A 20,837-nucleotide genomic window follows, 5' to 3' on the forward strand; every position below is an offset into this window, starting at 1 on the left:
CCTGATAGCACCACCATCCTTAGGCACCAGCGCGACAGGGATACTGCCGACACCACTGCGCAAAAAGCTTCCAACGGTAGGAGATCAGTTGACAGAGATGCCGACCAGAGGGAACTCCCCTGGCCGGGAGACTGGGTGGACATAGACCGGGCTTACTGCCTTACCGCGCAAAGACGCAGAGAGAAAATGCCACAATCAGCCACCCGAAACATAGCCGATCGTTCCCAGCAGAGCAGAGCCGTCGGGGCAGCGATGAACAGGACGAACACCACTGGGTCGAACGATGTCCTCTTAACAGAGCCAAGCTGGTGACCGGTGACAGAACAGATCAGTCTGGACGCAAACGGCTGGTAGCGACCACGCAGGGAAGAACGTTGTGCGCAGGGAAGAAGGTTGTGCGCGGGAAGAACGTTGGGTTTCTTCATTTGCCTCTTCTTCGATTATATCGCAAGTAGGGCCCCTATCAATTGCCGTAGCTCCACTACCCTGCTCAACATCTCGGCATATTTTGCAAGCAGCAATGATGGCTTTCATTCGTAACACTCGCCGCTGCAGGACCAGACACCCTGGTTATAATAACTCCCGGAAGCCTGTCGGAATCTAGAACAAGGACGCATATCTCAACGCGCCACCAAAATGTTACATAGATGCGAGCACCGGGATCGCACGGACACACGTGTCGTCATCTGGACCCCCACCCAGCACATGCAAGAATAGAGGGAAACGAGGCTGCGGACGCCTCAGCCGGCGCACTCAACCACCGGGCATCGACTCGCCGCCGGAGGTATCAGAACCTAATCCGGCTATCACTTACAAATAAAATATTCAGTTATATCAAACACTACATAGCCGCTTTCATCCCCCTGCGAAATGGCTAGCCAAAAGCGAGGAGCGTTGGCTCCTTCACTTATATACACCAACACAGTACAGTGCCAGGCAGTGCTGCAATACTTTAATCCAGCTTTTAACGGGGAGTGCCCGCATTGTTGGTGCGCGTTCTCGGACGTGAGCCACATGGTGTGGGCATGTCCCTCTAACCCTGTTTACTCCCTTTCCCCTCACCTACCCGAGAGAGCTTGGAGGCTGCCCTGCTCGCATGCACTACGTTAGAGAGAGCCAAGGTGCCCTCGTCACTAGGGCCAGAGCTGCCACGGAAGCCAGAGGTGTCCAGGACTATGGACCCCTCCTATTATTTGTAAGCGGCTGGACCTTAAGGCCAGTTTTTACTCTCTTTTGTAAATAATCACAAATTAATGTTTTTCACCACCACTTTCATTTTCTCTGACTGACATCACGTGAAATACGAGAACGACACGAATGCACTCGAAAACAAGAACAAGTTACTAAACCTACACGACCAAAGGCTACGACAATGCCTACGTTTTTTGTTTCAAGACTGAGAAAGAGCTCACAATTTATGGAGACTGGTCAACACATAGGTGGCGCCAGTTTTTGCATACAGGAAAAGCACCGCAGAGGTTTGGTCGACCACATCTATTTCGCTTAGTCCTTCTTTCAAAGATGACAGTTGAACTCATCTTTGAAGCATTTGAAGGTCGCTAGCCCTTTTGCCTAGATGCGTAGACACCCCACCAGCTTCTACGTGTTGCACTGAGAGCGCATTTCAACAAATGCCAGAGGTATAGGGGCACCGCAAGGGCTGTAGTCACGCATTTTAGGAGCCTGAAAGGGCTGGCTCTCTCAAAAAATCTTTTCTTTCAAAAAACGTTCTATTCTGTGCTTTAGTATTGTCTGCTGATATATTGATTTTTATAGTGAAATCTCGCAATATATAAAAATTACGTTCATAAACTTTTTACCGTTCAAAATGCTTTTCTCCACAATTGTTGCACGTGTGTGTCTGTGATGAGGACTTTTGTCGATTGCGCGCTGCCAAAGACGATTCGAAGTGTGAGCGCAAGAACATCGGAGGGCGTAATCATGGCGGCACGCAGCGCTTCTTATCTAATCGCGAGGTTCAAAAAGAGATGTTTACAATTGCTCTGCTCGGGCGGACTATCTCAGGACTGATTTGCACGGCACCTGCCTCAGTGCTTCTGTCCCTTCCCTCACACAGCCTAAAGCCCCTATGGCTCAGCCCGGCCATATATCTGAACCGCCGAATCCTCATACCACGCTCTAACCAGACGGCCGCTAAGTTAAGGTGGGAAGGAAAGTAAAGGTTGCCGCTGCATTTATGCATAATTTGCATATCGTACCATGTGACCGTTTATTGTTCTGTTTTCCTGTTCATTACATATTAGTCTGTCGTGCCTCCCATCTGTGTGCCGTGAACGTGTCCTGCACAGTTATTGCGCAAATACCTTATGAAAGGGTAAGATATGACAATGGAATAGGTAAAATATGTGCGTCAACGCAATCAGGGTGGTGCGCTACGATGCTTCTTTATGGCTGCATTGTAAGAGGCCAGCTTATGTCAGCTCTGGACTAACACACAGACAGCCGGGCTTGACCACCCCAGCACCCCCATGTCAGCACTGCACACCAACATTCACATGGGAGACACGACCACTCGCTGTGCGACGAACACAAACACAGGGCGTTTAGCAGTCCCGTGGCACGACATAAAAAAACCTTGATCTCAAGTATCGTTGCTGACAAAGCGGGAAATGGGCTCGGCTAATTAACAACTATAAAGACATCGGCAGTGCAGCGGGCAGCTGCGTTGAGCTGTGGTGTAAGAGGCGAGTATAACAAAACCCGGGTGCGCTGAAAGCCACTCTCAAGTTTTTATTTTATCTGGTCATAGTTCACATGAACTGGCCTTCCACCTCTAAGGCAGACGACACATCGCCATGGCCGCGTTCTCGCGTGGTCTTTTGCGCTTCTTTTGCGTCCCTTGCGGGCACAATCAACGACAATCCAAATATTCGCACTGGGCAGCACCAGGCGGCTGAAAACAATGTCTCCCTTATTCTAAACGAAAATGAAGACGTCTGGCTGTTTATTTCCTCCACCGTTTCCCTTCACTACAACTGTGGTGCTGAAAGTAGCCCATCGAAATTTGCTGGGATTAGACACTTCCACCTCCGAGCGGAGGTCGTTCCGCAGATGAGTCCTCCCATGAGTGTTGAGGAAAGGTCCATAGCGACATCCCACACTGTTTTCATATCGAACAATCTTGGACAAAAAATTTTGAAAATTGAAAAATAAGGAGGTATCTTTGGGGCAATATTGCAGGTAATGTTCCATTCTTGTAATATGTAGTTCTAGTTCTTTTAAAGTTTGTCCCTCGATCACATCGTGCAGTTAAGACTCCCATAGAAAACCAATAGTGATGAATCCCCAAACATTAAGAGAAAAAAAATTTGACTGTTGTCGGCTGATCTACGGACATATTGGTTGTTATTATGCAATTTTACAATACCTAAAAAAAAAATTCGTTCATAAACACTTTGCCGTTCAAAAGCACTTTTTTCCTGAATTTTTGGTAATGATTCGCACTACATTAAGTCATTCAGAGCAACCAGATACCATAAAACTGCAAAAGTGGTTCTCGAAAAGAGTTGCGTAGGCATCTAATTTGCGTGCCCCAGTTTACGCAGCCGCTTCTGTCTGCCGCGATATGGCACTATAGCAGAATACCCTTAAGAAAATTCCAGCAAGCTATTATCTCCGTCTGTTTCTTTAAATTTTCAGGTTGAAGGCCTCATCGCGTCCAACGCTTCGGTGGGTACTAACGATGGATTAAGGATTACGATTCAGCTTTGCATTATAAAGGTTGTATGTGAATCTACGCTCTGATAAGGAGAGGAAAAAGACGCTTTAGAAATACCCTTACGTTCACGAATAAACTTCACGTGTTTATGAGGCAGAAGGGCGCTGCAAATAAGGCTTTTCTTTAGTGCAGTTTTACTTTGCTCAGATTTACTAGAAATAATGTGACTAGTTTTACTACACAGCACCGCGAAAGCGTTCTGAGTGGAGCTGTTGTGCATTTTGGCGGATAAAAGGAGTACACGTCTTGTTCTTTCGTTTGATTTGTCCACTTTGCTTTTTATTTACAGGAAACGTGCCGTGTAAGAAAAATTGTGCTTCTCGTTCTTACCTCAGTTTATTTATTAAAATTTTAAAATTAGTTTCATTGTTACAGTCAGGCTTTATTCGCTCATTCTTTTTTCTGGTTTTCACCAGTAAGCTGAAAATTGTGTCCGTCTTGGGAAACAAAAAAAAGTCTGTTCATATATGTCGTGGGAGGCTTTGGGGATATCCTTGATCTTTTAGAACATTCTCCGCTCTCTTTTCTGTTGATTAGCGCTTTTTTCTTCTCCTGAGCAGCCTCCATCGTGCGTCTCGCCTCACCTGCTTCCGGTTCTTCCCTGCCACGATTCACATTCCCGAAGTTCTTCTGATTGCGTGCGCTCTTTATTCTCTCGCCTCTTGAATTTGCGGGATCTGCATGCTTTCTGGGTCATAGCCCCTATGGCTCACTATATACCGCCTGTCCTCTCGTCGTACCACCTCACGTGGTACTACCTCATAGGCCGAGATGACGTTAGGCTTAGCAATAAGAATACGAGAGCAAAAGCACCTTAGGTGGTTGTGCAACAAACCGTGAAGTAAAGGAAAGGGCTGCAGCTTTGCATTCGATGGCAAAATGCCATCGAAAGCAATCTGGACAGAGGGTGAATTGTTATATATTTTGCGAACATCTCTGTATATAATGTTTAAGGGATCAAGGAGAGACTGCACGAAACACTTAAGTGGAGCATGCAAACGCGACCAGGCGGAACTAAAGAAACTGCAGGTTGACTAAGAAATATACTGGAGGCGTGAAGAGATGAGTCGCACAATTTTAAAAATGATTGAATTTTGAAAGCGTTTGACGGTATTGACTCTCGAGCACTAACGTGGGCTTACACCTTCGTCCTCGTCTTTCAGCATAGTGAGACACTCCTCGGCAAAGGCAGCTCACAAAATTGTTCACGAATGAATCAGCTGCATCACTAATGATGACATGTAATTTCGCTATAACTGAAGGCAAGGAACGAAAGGCTCACACGTAGTTGAGTTCATTCATCATTTCGTTACAGTACACCTGTCTTCATCTTCTTTACAGAGATTGTCATCATCGTCTCGGCGAGCCACGAGTGCACGCTCCCACTAAGGCCAACGGCTAGAGGCAGCACGCCCTTCCACGCCCGCCATCCTTGCGCTAGAGAAGGTGCATCGCTTTCTCAGCCCTTATACCAGTCCTCGCGGATCCCTTCGACCAGCACATCATCGTGATCTCCCCCGCCATGTCAGGCGGCGGCAGTCCAAGCTCGGTCACGCCAATAGCGTCCGGCAGTTTCCCCCGGGCGCCCACCACCGCCTTATCGACCGAAGAAGTGCGGTCTAGCGGACCGTACGCCCACGTTAGCTTCTAACAGAGGATGCTCATTTTCGGCATCGCCGTCATGGTGGCACTGATATGTCACAGCCAGTCATTCACCCTAGTCTCGGGCCCCGTGGACCACTGGTGCAAGCCCCCACCGCAGTTCTCCCATCTGTCGGTCGAGACCTAAAAAAACGTGGGCATACCTCTGGACGAAAACGGCGGCTACCGCCAGTGCTACGCCTACGTCAATCCCATAACAGGTAACGGCAGCGGCCCCACGGAGACATTTGCATGCAATGCGCGGGACTACGATCAAGGACTGGCCAGGCGGACTGCCCGCAGCTTCTGGAACATGGTCTGCCACCGGTCGTGGCAGTGGGCCCTGGCCGATGCAGTCTTCATGAGTGGAGCACTGGTCTTCGTTCCCTTGGCCGGGTACGTGGCTGACATGTCAGGCCGGCAGCCGGTTATCACTGCAGCAGTAATATCTTTGCTCTTCAGCGCTCTGGGCAGCTGCTGCGCGGACACATACTTCGTCTACGTGGCCTCGCGGTTCGTCAGCTCAGGTAGCGTGAGCAGCATCTTTTTCATCACATTTATCCTGATCTACGAACTGACTCCATTCAAGTACCAGGCATACTACCTAGTCCTGATGACCTCCGTCCCCTTTGTCTGCGCCGATGTGTTCGTCTTCTTCATGGTCCGCCTTGATTTGCCCTGGTATTGGCTGAATACGGTCGTCTTGAATCCCACGGTACTTCTGCTATCAACTTTCTTTGTCATCAACGGGTCACGCCTTTGGCTCACCACGATGTCGCTGTTCCGCGAAGCTGAGGTAATCATGAAGCGAGCTGCCAAGGTAAACGGCGTAAAGCTCGAAGCAGCCCAGCAGTCGGTGCGCAGACTGCGCTCGGAGCTTAAAGGGTGTGAGGGCAGTCACACCGCCGCCTCACCGGCCGCCGTCGTGATCGCAGGCGACCTTCGGGAACGAGCCGCTGTTGTCTTCCTCAAGAGCTTCGCCGTCATGATCGCTTACTACCGCATGTTGTGGGCTGTGCTTGAGCTCCAAGGTTCCGAGGTGGTGAAGGCCACGGACTTTTTCTTGGGCATACCCAGCTACATGGCCCTCTACATCGCCGTTGACATCGCCGGCAGGAAGCAGGTTCTTTTGTTCATGCTACCGCTGCTCGGAGGTCTGTGCAGTCTGTGTGGTGTGGTTGTGTACGCACGACCCTGGTACATCGCCTACATTCTAATGACCATCGCAAAGCAGTGCGCCATCCTGACCGCAACCGCACACTACATCTTTATTGCGGAACTGTTCCAGACAAGCGCTCGATGCGCGGTCATGTGCGCAGCGTACGCCTGTGGTCGAGTAGGGGCGATAGTCGCCTCTTCACTTCGCCTGCTGAAGGAATACGGACGCGATGATGTGGGCTTTGCAATTGTTGGCAGCGTGGTATTTTCAAGCCTGGTACTTGTGCTGCGACTGCCCGAGACCAGCTTTGGACGCGAACAACAGCCAAACAAAGAGCAGAGGAAGGACCCACTGTTCCTAATGCAAGTGTCATTGAATGGGATGCCTCGAGGGAGTGGACAAAAAATTCCGCGATGAGCTGGCAAGGCCCCTCGATGACATCGATGGATCATGCGCGAAGATTCCCTTACAAAAATCGGTGTGTTGTTTTAGTGATCGTTTCGTGGACTTCCGTCAACACAGTCAATAACATGGCAACAAAATGGCTATGCAACTTATTGTTGCCAAATTCCTGCATATTGGCACACTTTTTTTGTTGACCATCTGTTGAAACCTGTTGAGTTGAGAAGTTGTTGCCCTTTTGTTGATGCACACAGAAAGATAATCTTGTTGATCCCCTGTTCAACCATTGTTGAGTTGAGAAGTTGTTGCCCTTTTGTTGATGCACACAGAAAGGTAACCTTGTTGATCCCCTGTTCAACCGTTGTTGAGTTGAGAAGTTGTAGTCATTTTGTTGATGCACACAGAAAGGCAATCCTGCTGGAAGGACATATATATGCAAATGAGGATTGTGGCACACGTTCCTGCATGCACATCAAGATGTACAAGAAAAAAATGTTAAAAATTGTTTTATTTGTAAGATATCACAGGTGCCTGACTAGAACTGAAGTTAAAATTAAGAAATAAACTAATTAAAAATTATATGTCACAGCAGGTGAATGTTGCTGCCGGCCCATTACAGTAGAACCCCGCTGTTATGTTCTTCACTGCACATTTTTCCGGCTGCTGCTCGGTTTCATCCAGTCCCAGCAATATCTCCCAAAGGATCCAATGTATTGGGAACCCCACTGTTATGTTGTAGGTGTGAAACCATTCCAGAATGATATGTCGCAACCTGGCACCCCGAACCCGTCTGGGAAATGCGCGCCAATCGCCACTTTTACTTTTGACAAGTCTTGGCCAGGCTTTGCTATGCAAGTGGCTGCAAGAAGCCGCACAAGAGCTGGAGAGGTCGCCACTAGATCGCCATCTGCCCCGTGAACATCGAAGAATGTAACTGCAATTTTTGTCGTGCTTTAATGGCATCAAGAAAGTGGAAGGCGCTTCCCCTTGAGCAAAAACTGGACGTACTAAACACAGTCGACAGGCAGCCAGCGCGGAATATAGTCCACAACGCCAAGACCTTGGTCTGCCTCCCTCAACACTTAACAGCATTGTCTCGAAGCATGCCGATAGAAGCGAATGACGCGATGTTTGGCCCGAAAGCTAAGCAGGCTGGTGGCGCCAAGTATGGATGACTACGTCGCCGTGGATGCTGCCGTAGTGATGTCGGGGTGCCAAAGCATGATCGAAATTGTTGCAAACTCGGTCGCGAGTGAAGCCGCTGACTGAGATGATGATGAACAGCACGAGCCGCATGATTCCGGGGAGTTGGCAGATACAAGTTTTGGAGAAGCCATCGTGGCTCTGGACCACCTGCGCAGGGACGTCACACCTCAAAGCTACGCTGACAACAATGCGGCCTTCCAGGCTATTAGAAATGCGTGGTGCTTTCCAGCGAGCGAAAGAAACAGCAATCCATCATTCTCGATTTTTTATGTGGAAATAAATAGTTTTAAAGTCAAAGCTGCACTGTTTTCATTATTTTCGGAGCTTTCTTCACTATTGCAGTTTCCCGGCTGTTATGTGGTTTTTTTTCCCCGGTCTGGTGAAGAACATATGAACGGGGTTCCATGTAATGAGGCGTGTCACATGGCGTGCGACGCTATTTTTCAGATGGCCTGCTCTGGCGTTGCTGCTGCCGGGCCATTGTTGAGGCGAGCCAGGTAGCTCGCCAGGCTATTCTTGATTAGAGCTGCACTTGCATCTGGGAACTTCCTGCATGTAAAGCATGAAAACAAAATAGCAAACTGATGTTGAACAAGTAAAAAAATCTTGTGCCAAAGCACTTGATGTGTGGTATCGCCCTCACATTTCTGCAACATTCATATATGCCTTTGCCAAATCGACTTGTCCTATCCTTTTCCTTATCTGTACAGTAAATCTTGTTTGCTCCATAAAACTATAAGCAATGATATAATGAATACAGCCATATCCCTCTCAAATGTGCAGTGTGAAGCTATTGCTAATAAGGGCAAATATAATAAGTTACTTCATGCAGTTTAACAGATACGTGTCACAATAGTGGGAGCAGTATTCTTGTATGCGTGCATGCAATCTGCAATTACAAGGCATTCAGCAATGACATTTCTCATTCTTTCCTATTCTTTTCTTTTTTTACATACCATTTGGTTTATGCTTTATGGGTGTTTAATGTCCGAAAGCGAGACAGGTTATGAGAGACGCCGCTGTGAAGGAATCCGGAAATTTCGACCACCTGGAGTTCTCTAATGTGCACCAACATTGCACAGTACATGTGCACTAGCCTTTACAATTGCGCCTCCATCGAAATTTGACCGCTGCGGCCAGGATCGAACCATCGTCTTTCGGGTCAGCAGCCGAACGACGTAGCCACTCAGCCACCACGGCGGCCACATACCATTTGGTGAGGTCTTGCTATATGCTTTGTGTTAGGTGTGCGCGAATATTAGAAAATCAGTTTGATTTGGATTGGCTTATGGGGTTTAATGTCCCAAAGCGAGTCAGGCTATGAGAGACGCCGCAGTGAAGGGATCCGGAAATTTTGACCACCTGGGGTTCTTTAACGTGCACTGACATCGCACAGTTCACGGGCGTCTAGAATTTCGCCTCCATCGAAACTAGACCGCCACAGCCAGGATCGAACCCGCGTCTTTCGGGTCAGCAGTTGAGCACCATAACCACTCAGACATTGCGGCCGGTAGACTATTATAAAATATCGAACAAGTCAAACAGTGTATTTTGGAAATTATTTGAACCGGATCGAATTGGCTATGAACTTTCGAACAGCTTTTGAACAATTGGCATAATGTTCAAATAAGGCTTGGCATGGTATATTCCCTCAATGATTGTTCTTTCAAAGAACAGGGCACACTAATGCTGGGTACCATCCTGCGGTGATCAATATCTGCGTGATGAAGGGTTTAGTGCCACTAAATGGTCCTTTCGTGTGGCAGCATTCGTAATGCTCATACATGACCTCTAAGACACGACAACACAGCTAGGCTTCGCCAAGTGTAACAGCCATGGAGGCCATGGCTAATATATGCTTTTGCCCCTCTCATGCCCTTAGCTGTGGCTCTGGTTTATTCTCTATCACTGTCAATAAGAAAATAATTTTTGTACACGCATAACTTGACGTTCATAGAGTTAACATAATGAATTCGTGTTGCAGCACCTTAGTGGAGATCAGTGCTGCGTAATTAACAGCTATAGCTTTAACTCCGTAAGTTAGAATCGTGCTGCAGCGCTGCCGCTCACTGAAATTTTGTTCGGGCAAAGGGGGAGGAGCTCATGTCGAGAGCCGCCCTGTATTGTGTGTGTGTGTGTACACGCACGCACGCACGCACGCACGCACGCACGCGCACACACACACACACACACACACACACACACACACACACACACACACACACACACACACACACACACACACACACACACACACACACACACACACACACACACACACACACACACACACACACACACACACACACACACACACACACACACACACACACACACACACACACACACACACACACACACACACACACACACACACACACACACACACACACACACACACACACACACACACACACACACACACACACACACACACACACACACACACACACACACACACACACACACACACACACACACACACACACACACACACACACACACACACACACACACACACACAGGTTCTCGGTTCTGGAAGTCTTGATACCTTAGGTAGCATAAGAGGGCTCTCGTACAGTTTCCGCCCTCGCCGTTGGATGATGTTCCACGTCACACTCGCGGTAATAAAAGACGCGCTACATCCGCCGGTATGACGAGGGTGGCGCATGTGAACACTGTCGAGGTTCGCTTACACGCAATAAACAAATTACCCACGAGAGCAGCAGATTGGACAGCCGTCGCCGTAGCTCAATTGCAGTGGCACCGCCAGAAATTTTGTTCGAGGGGGCTCATGTTGTCAAATTTCGGGGGGGACTGAAGGCCCATAAGCACCCCCCCCTCGCTACGCCCCTGCTGCCGCTATTACATTAATGTTTAACGCTATTCTTCCGTTTTGTCCGATTATTTTCATAAGTAGCAAATATTGCCACAAATATTCTATTTGTTTTAAACTCGGTAGGCCAGTTACACTACTCATGTTCAATTTAAAAAAGTACCATCTGTTTCTCTAGTTTGGATTCCTGTTTTGTTTGCAAAAAAATCTCAAGTGCTTTCAACCTAGGATATTGGATTTTTTTACCCTCAATAATAGAGTTCTAAACTCTAAATGAGCAATAAGGATTTATAAAAAGTATTTTAGATGGCTTCCTACATAAAGATATGTCTGAAAAGGACACTTACCAATTACTGCCGAGACCTTCTCTTGGTCCAGAAACCCGCGTTTGGAGTGTGTGCGAGTGTTCTGCTGCCCGAAGAGAGAGCTGCCCTGCAGCTCCTCAGGCGAAAACAGATGGCGGAGCAGCGCACGGGCATACTTCCCAGGCCCACTGTTCGAATGGTTCAACAGCCCGAGCACCGATTTATCAACAAGAACGCCACCACCAATATCAACCTGCAAAGACAAAGCATGTTCCACCTTTGTGACAAAAGCATTCTTAAGACAGCAAAAGAGAAGAGAACAAAGTTTTATAGAAGGCCTTGTTTTACAGTGATCACACAGAAACTGCTACCTAATAATGAAACATGCTCCTGCTATGGGGTTGTGCCATAAGATACAGTATAATTGGCTTATTTATTTACAATACTGCTAGTCTCAATACGAGACCATAGGAGGTGGGCAATCAGTACAATACAAAGTTCAAAACAATAAAGCGAAATTGCTTCCAGAGGATGAACAGAAAGGAAACTTTGAAAATAGATGTTATATAATACTAGTAGGCAGGTTACCAAAGAATACCTTAAAAATTCAGAGCAGCAGAAAAAAAGAAAACAAAGAGAGCAGCATTCTTGTTAGTAAGCATGCTAGAAAAAGAAGGTAACAGGTCACAATGGTCCACACAACCATCTGTAAAAATAACATATCAAGAAATGGCAACACAAGTAATGGCTGCACAGTCATCTGGTAGAATTTAGGACTATGACCACTTTACTGATTTTTGTTGAATCCTAATCTAGAGGTGAAGGAAGATAGTCAGAGTGAGTACGCACTAGTAATCAATGGATTGAGGTAATTCCATTTGCTGATGGCTAAAGTAAAGAAAGAATGCTTGAGAATGTTGGTTTGACTTGAGTATTCAGTCAGCGTATGTGCATGCTTGTGCCGGGATTGCAGTGAGTGTCAGAAGGATGCATATTTAGACACATTTACACTATAGCTGCTGCATGATAATTGGTATAAAAACTTCAGGTGAGATTCTTTTCCCCTAGGTGATAGTGATGGAAGCCAGCTAATGCGGTAGTATCAGTAGGGGAGTCAGAGGGTTTGTATTTGTTATGAATGAACCTTGCAGCTTTTCGTTGCATTCTCTCAAGCTGAGTGACGTCAGTGATTGATTGTAGGAACCAAAGAGTGCTTGCATATTGTAAAATCACTCTTACAAGGGCAGTAGGCAAAAGAGCTTTGTATTTTGAGGGGCTAATCATAAGCATCTTCTGAGGAAGAACAGCTTTCACAAGGTGGCGGAATATAAACATGGCCCAAAATATAAATAATTCAAATATCAATAACATAAAAAGAGTCAAATGTTATGAACTGGTCATTACAAAAGCCTAACTTGCATCCAGCGGTCATGTAGCAAAATAGAAAAACAAATTTAGGAGCACCTTTTGAGGTAAAAGCAGCCCAAGAGCAACAACGTACAAATTAAATCAGTCAACAGTAGCACTGAGCTCCCATTTAAAAGCATATGACAAAAAAAAAGAACGCTCAAAGCGAGACATGACATGACCTCAAAAGCAATTCAGCAAACACCCCCCCAAGGTGCTCCTCTACTGAGCCAGAGTACCCAGGTTCGAACCGGACCTTGGGCGGCTGCGTTTCATTGGAGGTTAAATGCAAAGGCGCCCGTGTGCTGGTAGGTAGGTGAAAACTTTACTGATGAGCCTCATGCATGAGATAATGACAAGGGTTGGTCTGGCTCTTGATCCCGGGTGGTGGCCAACAGTCCATTACGTGCGGCGACCTCTCCAGCCCACTCTACCAGCCACCTTTGTGAGGCCAGTTCGAAGCTGGAGGCCGCGATCTCCCAACCCTCTATGTCCGTGAGGTTCCAGCGAGGTGGTGGTTGTAATTCTCGGCAGAGATATAAAATGTGGTCAAAGTTGGCTCTCGGAGCCCCACAAAGAGAGCATTCAGATCTGTGTTGGCCTGGGTGGATAAGGGCTAACAAAGCCGGTGAAAGGAATGTGCGAGCCTGGAGCTGTCTCCAGGTCTTTTGTTGTTCTTTCGAGGGAGATGTTTGGTGGCGGATAGACGAGTCTTTGCTCCCTGTAATGGAGGGTTATTTCTTGATAGGTGACGAGCCGGTCCCTAGCGCTACCCCGGTCTATGGTGTGGTCTGCTCGGTTGACGTACGCTCGAGCAAGAGAGTGAGCCACTTCGCCGCCGGGGTTGCCTGCATGGGCTGGCACCCAAACTATTTGAACGGGGTTGGGGTTCTGTGGAGCAAGAATTGATAATTTTTCAGGTGGTAGAATGAATCTGTCCCCGTGCAAAATTCGTGATTGCTGTTTTAGAGTCACTAAGAATGAGTGTGGAAGCAGAGGAAGAAATGGCAAGCGCTATGGCTGCTTCTTCGGCTTCAAGTGAGGTTGTTGTGTTGGTCGAGCACAAGGCTATGTGTTTGAGGTCATGTGATGCTACAGTGATGGCAGAGGCCGAATTGTGGATGTACTCAGCCGCGTCCGCGTAGACGGCGTCCCTTGACACGGGCTACACGTCTGGCCTGGTTGTGAACAGGGTGTATGTTTTTGGACAGAGGGTCAACTACGAGTCTGTCCCTGATGTGTGTTGGGATGGTGTGGGAGTTGTTGGGGGGTGGACCTGTAGGCCGAATCTTTAGAGCGGCGGGAATGTGTCTACCTGTATTTGTGGAGGAGAGTCTGTTTATCTGAGCCGTGCAATGAGCTTCAGTTAGTTCTTGTAGTGTACTGCGTACTGCCATGCATAGGAGATGGGTGGTGGGAGCTCGTTGTGGGAGATTTAAGGCTGCCTTGTATGCCTGTCTTATTACTGCATTTACCTTCTCCTCTTCCAGAGGTAGGGAAGGGAGTAAACCATGCCTCGGGTCATGCTCACGCATGCCTCGGTGCTTGTTGGCTATTCTAATCAATCAGATGGTTTGATGTGTCCTGATTGTTAGTTTGGAGATGGTCCCATGTGCTGTGTGATCTCAGTGCAGTTTAAAGGTCCCCAAGTGGTAGAAATTATTCTAGAGCCCTCCACTACAGCACCTCTTTCTTCCTTTTTTCTTTCCGTCCCTCCTTTATCCCTTCCCTAATAGCACAGTTCAGGTTTCCCCCAAGAAGTGAGACAGATACTGTGCCATTTCCTCTCCCCAAAAACCATTTTCAAAAAGAAAAAATACCAGTTCAGAAAACATGGCAAATATATTCCTTAGAGTGCTAGCATTAGTGACTGCCCTTTTGCCAAGGAACAGATGGCTGGTCAATACATTTACCTTTCTTTCTGGGAACACGGAAAGCTTCAAGCCACAAGCCACAGACAACCTTCCGGCACCTTGTGTACTTGAAAAACAAGCACCAAAGACCATGCATGGAAGCATGGAAGGAACGGGCACCCGGCATCATTTACAAACTCAACTATGCTGACTGATCCATTAAACCCTTCTGACACAATTTATTGTTTTTAATAAATTTGTGACACCACTTATTGTTTTTCAATCTGTAAGAAAATATTCGAAGAAATATTTTCCACCTAAATGGTATACAATACCCTTAATAAAGACAATTAGTTTTCCAGCGTACGATATTAGCAGCTAATCTTTTGTGGGGATGTCAAAAATTTCATTCAAAATGTCCTGGCTAATGGAAATGGTACCATCGAAATGCAATTTATCAAATTAATACCATAAAAATTGCAAAAATATTTTTAATTTAGTATGTATGCATTATGCTTATAATTTTGAAAGAAAAATTACAGGATTGCACTTAAGTCTGCTTAAAAGTTCCACATTTTCATTTCTTTTCTTTCTTCCTCAATTTCACATTTTTTAAAATTTCTTGCCTTTTATTTCATTTATTTATTGTTTTTCATTTTATTTTTATTCTAAGTAAGCCTTCTCATGCATTTATATAAACTTTCTTTAAATCAGTCACGCAAAACCTGCTTCAAACACAGCATTTACAGATATTAATTCAATTAAATTATTTAAATAATAAAATTCATCAACCAAACTATTTTTCATTTCAAGACCTACTCACGCACTACCTAACACAATCAAGCTTTTCCAGATTTATCTCCACACGACATAATCATGCAGACAAAATTTGCAGACACTTTTTGCTGACGCGATGTAACCATATAGTGCTTTCGCATTTAAAAAAAGTGATGTTACTTTTGGTGGTAGATTATATGCCTCCAAAAAGATATCAAACAAGCTGCAACATTCACTGTTTCGCATAATATAGCTTACTGCATTTGCTACATGACATAAGAAACCACCTTATTTGAAACATGAAGTTTGCAAAACTTACCTGAAACAAGGAAATCACAACTAGGTGCAGCAGTCTCAGAAAAAGCTATGAGTTCGCTTTGTGCACAATTGTGTGCAAAGCATGCTAAAGGGTTATTCACATTCCTTTGGTATCCAGTTACATGTTTAAAAGGGACACAAAGTTATGACAGCAATCCGTGAGTGAACCTCAAATGTCATCATTATCCCTGAAAATAGCTGTGGAGCACTGCCGAGCTTTGTCTAGTCCGAATGCCACCCGATCAAAATCCAGTTGCAATGAGTCTGTCTAGTAGAAATATGAGAATGCCTACACACTGATGGTGACAAGTGAACAAGCACACATACCTTATCGGCTGGCGTGCAGGGACGAGGAGTTTTTCGAATTTGGCCATCATCCCCTTCAGCCTTTTCACCATCTTGTATGCATCTGCAACAAGCACAGAAATGGAATCATTGCCGAGTTAATCAGTGCACACGAGTTCAGCTGATTACATTCACAGTGCTAATAGGGTTGAGGGCGGCATTTTGTTTTCTTGTATTTTGAAATTTCTTCATTGAATAACTCCCATTCCTTTGCATTCCCTTAATTCTTTATGAGTCAGCATCTGCATGATAAAGAATCCATCTGAAGTATAACCGGCATCCATTCAAGCAGTTTTTTGCACCCCATTAAGAATATTTTTACCAGCAAAATGTATTACAGTTTATGGTACGCAATTCCTCATTCTCTGGCATATCTATTGAATTTCCTGAAGAAATGGTATCAAAGCTACGCATGTAGACAACATGAAGTATGTCTGCACTGCATGAAGTGAGTTTGCCCAGTTCCCTTTGAGGCAGCTGTGTTCAGCAGTAAATGTTACTAGCAGTCTGTTCGATTCGCCTGCAGTACATGAGCTGTTACTCATAGTCGTACATGAACTGTTCCTCATCGGTTTCAGCAGTGCAACACAGTGCCCTCTGCAAGAAGCCATTTGTTTAAAAAATGCAGACACTATGCAGGTTCAGATAAGGAAACATTCAGGTAAACCTTCTTATTGGAGAGTGCCAGAACGGTGGAGCCAGTGCAAATGTGGCAGCAGATTATGCACCTTGCGTGTTAGGACAAAAAGTAAAATCACATCATTGAGAACAATGCCCAAGTTGCAGCTATGCTTACATGGGACGACTAAATGCAAGCAAACGCGTGCACCATACTGGCACTTCAGTCATATTCAGAAAAACCGCACGTGTGTTTCGTGCCAGCTGCCATGCAATACGCATGCACACAGGCTGTCTCACGGCAACATTCATTGCAATGTGCTGTTTGAAAATTCCTCACGCAGTTTGGGATGTTGGCAGCTGTTGATATGGGCAGCACACAGATGGCTGCAATTTGCCAGCAACGCTAAAACTAGCAGACAACCAGACCTGCACCCGAACTGCCAGAACTGGTGCTCAGAAATATGAGACTTCCAAATTCAAAGGCTTCAAGGACCTGTACGCACCCTCATCGTTTGGTCAAAGGGCAGTTTCAGTGACCTAGTTTCTGCTTTTTAACACAATAGCGTTAAAGACTCCGTTTCCCAAAAAATCCGATGTCAGCGTTGTGAGCGAAAAATCACAGGCATGGCTCTGGCAGGTGGTGGCTGCCAGCTGACATGACCAGGCACTGATCCGACATAGAGTTGTGCAACGTCATGCGACCATGTAACATGGCTGATTTGGCAGGAGCTGCGAAGTCGTGCTCCTTATTTCAGATGGGAAGTGATGGGGTATGAACCCTCCAGGACCCTTGCATTCGAAGTCTGACATGCTACCTCTAGGCCACACAGACACGTCCATATGACCTGGTTAAGCAGGGCTTCATATCTGTCTGTGGGTCTTTCACATAATGTGGTAGCTTACAAGTGCATGCTGAAGAGTATGTGCGAGTATGTGTGAAGCGCATGTACGCGAACGAGAATCTGCAAGGGAATCCGCAGATGGAAGCCACTAAAGCTGTCGCATCATACCCTTAAAGGCGGAGCTTAAGTGACCTGTAAGGAATGCATTTTGATTATTAACTCAGAAGGTTCTATAAGAACCTTCAGAGTTGCCCTTCGACAACAAGGGTACAGAAGCATGATAGATGTTGTGGCAGAAAGTGAATGCCTGTGCTTAAAATAGATTGAAAAAATTAGACACCACGTGCTGAGCCACTGAGACAACATAACGCACTGAAGAAAACTATTTACCAACTGTAGTCACTGCTGACTCCAGTTTCCTTTTCAGCACCTCATTCTCTGCAGTCAACTCCGCAATTTTCGCCAGGAGTTCAGGCATTTCCAGTGCGGCACTGCAGCAGAGTTGCTGCATTACATAAGTGGGAGCAAAATCAAGGCCAAAAGAGAGAAAGAATAGACTCATAAAAGAGAACAGTAAGAAAAAACAGTATATAACAGTTAAATAATCTTGTGACGCGTATACAATGCAAAGTGGAATGCATGGGATCGAAACAGGAAAAACAATGCAAAAGGCATGACATAAAAAAGAAAAGCAACAATAAACAGCTGTTCGAAATGCCAAGGTGAATATGGCGGGAACTTTTTCCCTCATAAAAAATGGTCGTTTAGTTTATACTGGAATGATTTGCGGTCAGCGCATGATGTGATGGTATTTGGCAGGCCATTCCGTAGTGCCATTGCGTCCGGAAAAAATTATGACTTTAGTGCCAAGGTGCGACAGCTGATGCGTGCAATACTATGGTCATAGCTTAGGTGGCTAGACGTCCTGTGTGGGGGTTGTAGCTTTTCGTGTCTCGTGCGTGAGTGATAATAGAAATGATGAAGGCAGAGGCATGATATGATGCAGCGTGACTAGAGTGATGGAATGGCAAGGGAGTGTGTCAGTGCGGTGATACTGGTTTTCCTTGAATAGCAAAGACGTTATAAATTGGATGGCGCGATTCTGTACGGCTTCAATGTCAGCGGCGAGGTATGCTTGTGATGGGTGCTAAATGGATGATGCATATTCTAGTATGATTGGCCGAATGAATGTTATACATGCTAGTTTTTTATGTCAGGGTAAGCGGCGTTCAAGTAACGGCGCAGGTACCCGAGTGTGCGAGAGGCTGCAGCACAGATGTTTTGAACGTGAGTTACCCATGATAGCGATGGTGTTAGATGGAGGCCAAGATATCTGTAGGATAAAGCGGAGTGAATGGAAAATGAGTCAATACTGTATAAATGTCAATAATAATAACAAATGCTTATCATAATTGGTGTCCATTTCTTTTGTGCAGTCATTGCGCTGTTGCTGTTAATATGAAAGTCCGTAACCAACTCGCCCAAATTATTCTATTATGTATGTATTTTGAGAGCAATTGCTAACCAGCTATGATAAGGTGCATGCATTAAACGAAAAATAAGCGATAAGAATACACATTTCAGGAAAGACTGGTGACCACCCAATTTAAACCTTCAGTTAACACAACTAAAAACTTCAGAACCTAGCATTTGCAATATCCCTAGATGCACGCACATTTCTTCCACAGCCCTAAGAGAGTAAAAATGTGAATCTGGTTTGCCTTATGGGAGCTTAACGCCCTAAAGCAACTCAGGCTACGAGGGACGCCGTAGTGAAGGTCTCTGGAAATTTCGACCACCTGGGGTTCTTTATCATGCCCCGACATCGCACAGTACACGGGCCTCTAGAATTTCGCCTCCATCGAAATTCGACTGCTGTAGCCGGGATCGAACCCGCGTCTTTTGGGTCAGCATGGATCAGCATGTTTGACACACAATGAATGATGTTTAAAGTAAAGCCAGGAGTTACTACCTGTACAGGTGATGCTGCCCCACTCCCTTGAACACTTGTTGAAGATGCAGTCGCAATCACTTCAGCGCTGGCCGCTGCAGCAACAATTTTTTTTCTCTTCCGCTCAAGAACAGTTGGTTTCCCTGAAACAATGCATAAACAATATTATGCAGCGTGGTGTAATGTTTTGTAAATAGAGATGGTACATAATGCACAAAAGTATGTGATGAATGCCCCTAAAGGGCCTTCGGGTGGCACAAAATATGCTTGCAAGAGAGCCCTCAATCTTGATCTTAAAGCATGGTTTCAAAATCATCTGCACTAAAAACGTCACATCAGATAGCTCTTACAGTGTAGTCATCAGCGCACTAGCCTAGAGTGTTCGAGCGGTGTTCTCCGGAACAAGGGAAGCGAAATTTTAAAGAATGTGCTTAGTTTTAGAGACTGTTTGCACTAATGATATGACGCGAAGCACACAAACGCCATAGAAAATCGTCAAGCCCATAACAGGTGCACAAATATTCTGCTTTGTTAAACTGCTTGAGCACTCCAGCCTGCTTACAGTTATATATGTTTAAAAAAATACAGCACAAGGCGCCTTTCATACAACATATGACGACAAAGGAAGTGATATTACATCGCAAGAGTTTCCGATGTGCAAACTTTTCGACCCTAGCGAGTTATCGCGAAAACTGGCAATTTAGGCAACTAAAGAAAGCAACGTAAACAGGCCATTCGCTGGTCCAATTTCTTTGTGCGTTGACTATAGATGGTAAGGACTGGCGAGGTCCTTCTAAAACAAGCTCCAATATGAACTCAACCTACCCAGCGCTTCATTTTTACGTAGTCATGCGCTGGAACGTTGTTACAGACAAAACTTACCGAAAGCAAGCAGCTCCGCCGGTGCAGCATCCTGACCCTCCTCCCAGCGCACCCGAACTTCTTGGCCGCGCAGTTCACTAATGGCGTTCTCCTGGGTTAACAGGCGGATGCCCACAGCGGCATCCTCGATCATTTTCACAGGGTACACGTCCCACTTATTTTCGTCCTTCCACTTCACAAGTATGTGCGTCATTTTCCGACACAACGTCAATGCAAACTTTCCCGCGGGTCGCTGTGGGTAGACCGACGGGAGTCACGAACAAAGCAACGTCGTCACGACGACAAAGCCCACCTACGTCTTCCCGCCAACGTCTGCCAAGCCCGCCAATTTACCGTCCGCGCTGTGTTGGTCGCTGGAGCGATGAAAAGCGTAGAGGGCGCTGGCTGTAAGAGAGTGCTAAAGCTACTATATAGATGCATATAGTAATTGCTCGGTCGCATCGGTCGCGGCGCGGAGATAACACGCGCGGCGTCTGCTTCTGTGCCTCATTGGTTTCTGCCGAATCGCGTTGTTTTACGGTCGTGCCATCGTGCAACGTTTACTAAACAAAAC

At 46.1% G+C, this 20,837-nt stretch overlaps 1 protein-coding gene across 1 annotated transcript; it reads left to right on the forward strand.

The window, feature by feature from the left end:
* Positions 1 to 5,693: 5,693 nt before the first annotated feature.
* Positions 5,694 to 6,956, forward strand: LOC144134192 (organic cation transporter protein-like). Its single transcript, XM_077667151.1, has one exon. The coding sequence runs from the start codon at positions 5,694 to 5,696 to the stop codon at positions 6,954 to 6,956; it is 1,263 nt and encodes a 420-aa protein (XP_077523277.1).
* The last annotated feature ends 13,881 nt before the right edge of the window (positions 6,957 to 20,837 follow it).

This window comes from Amblyomma americanum, chromosome 5 (genome assembly GCF_052857255.1).
Source record: "Amblyomma americanum isolate KBUSLIRL-KWMA chromosome 5, ASM5285725v1, whole genome shotgun sequence".
Taxonomy (NCBI): Eukaryota; Metazoa; Arthropoda; class Arachnida; order Ixodida; family Ixodidae; genus Amblyomma; species Amblyomma americanum.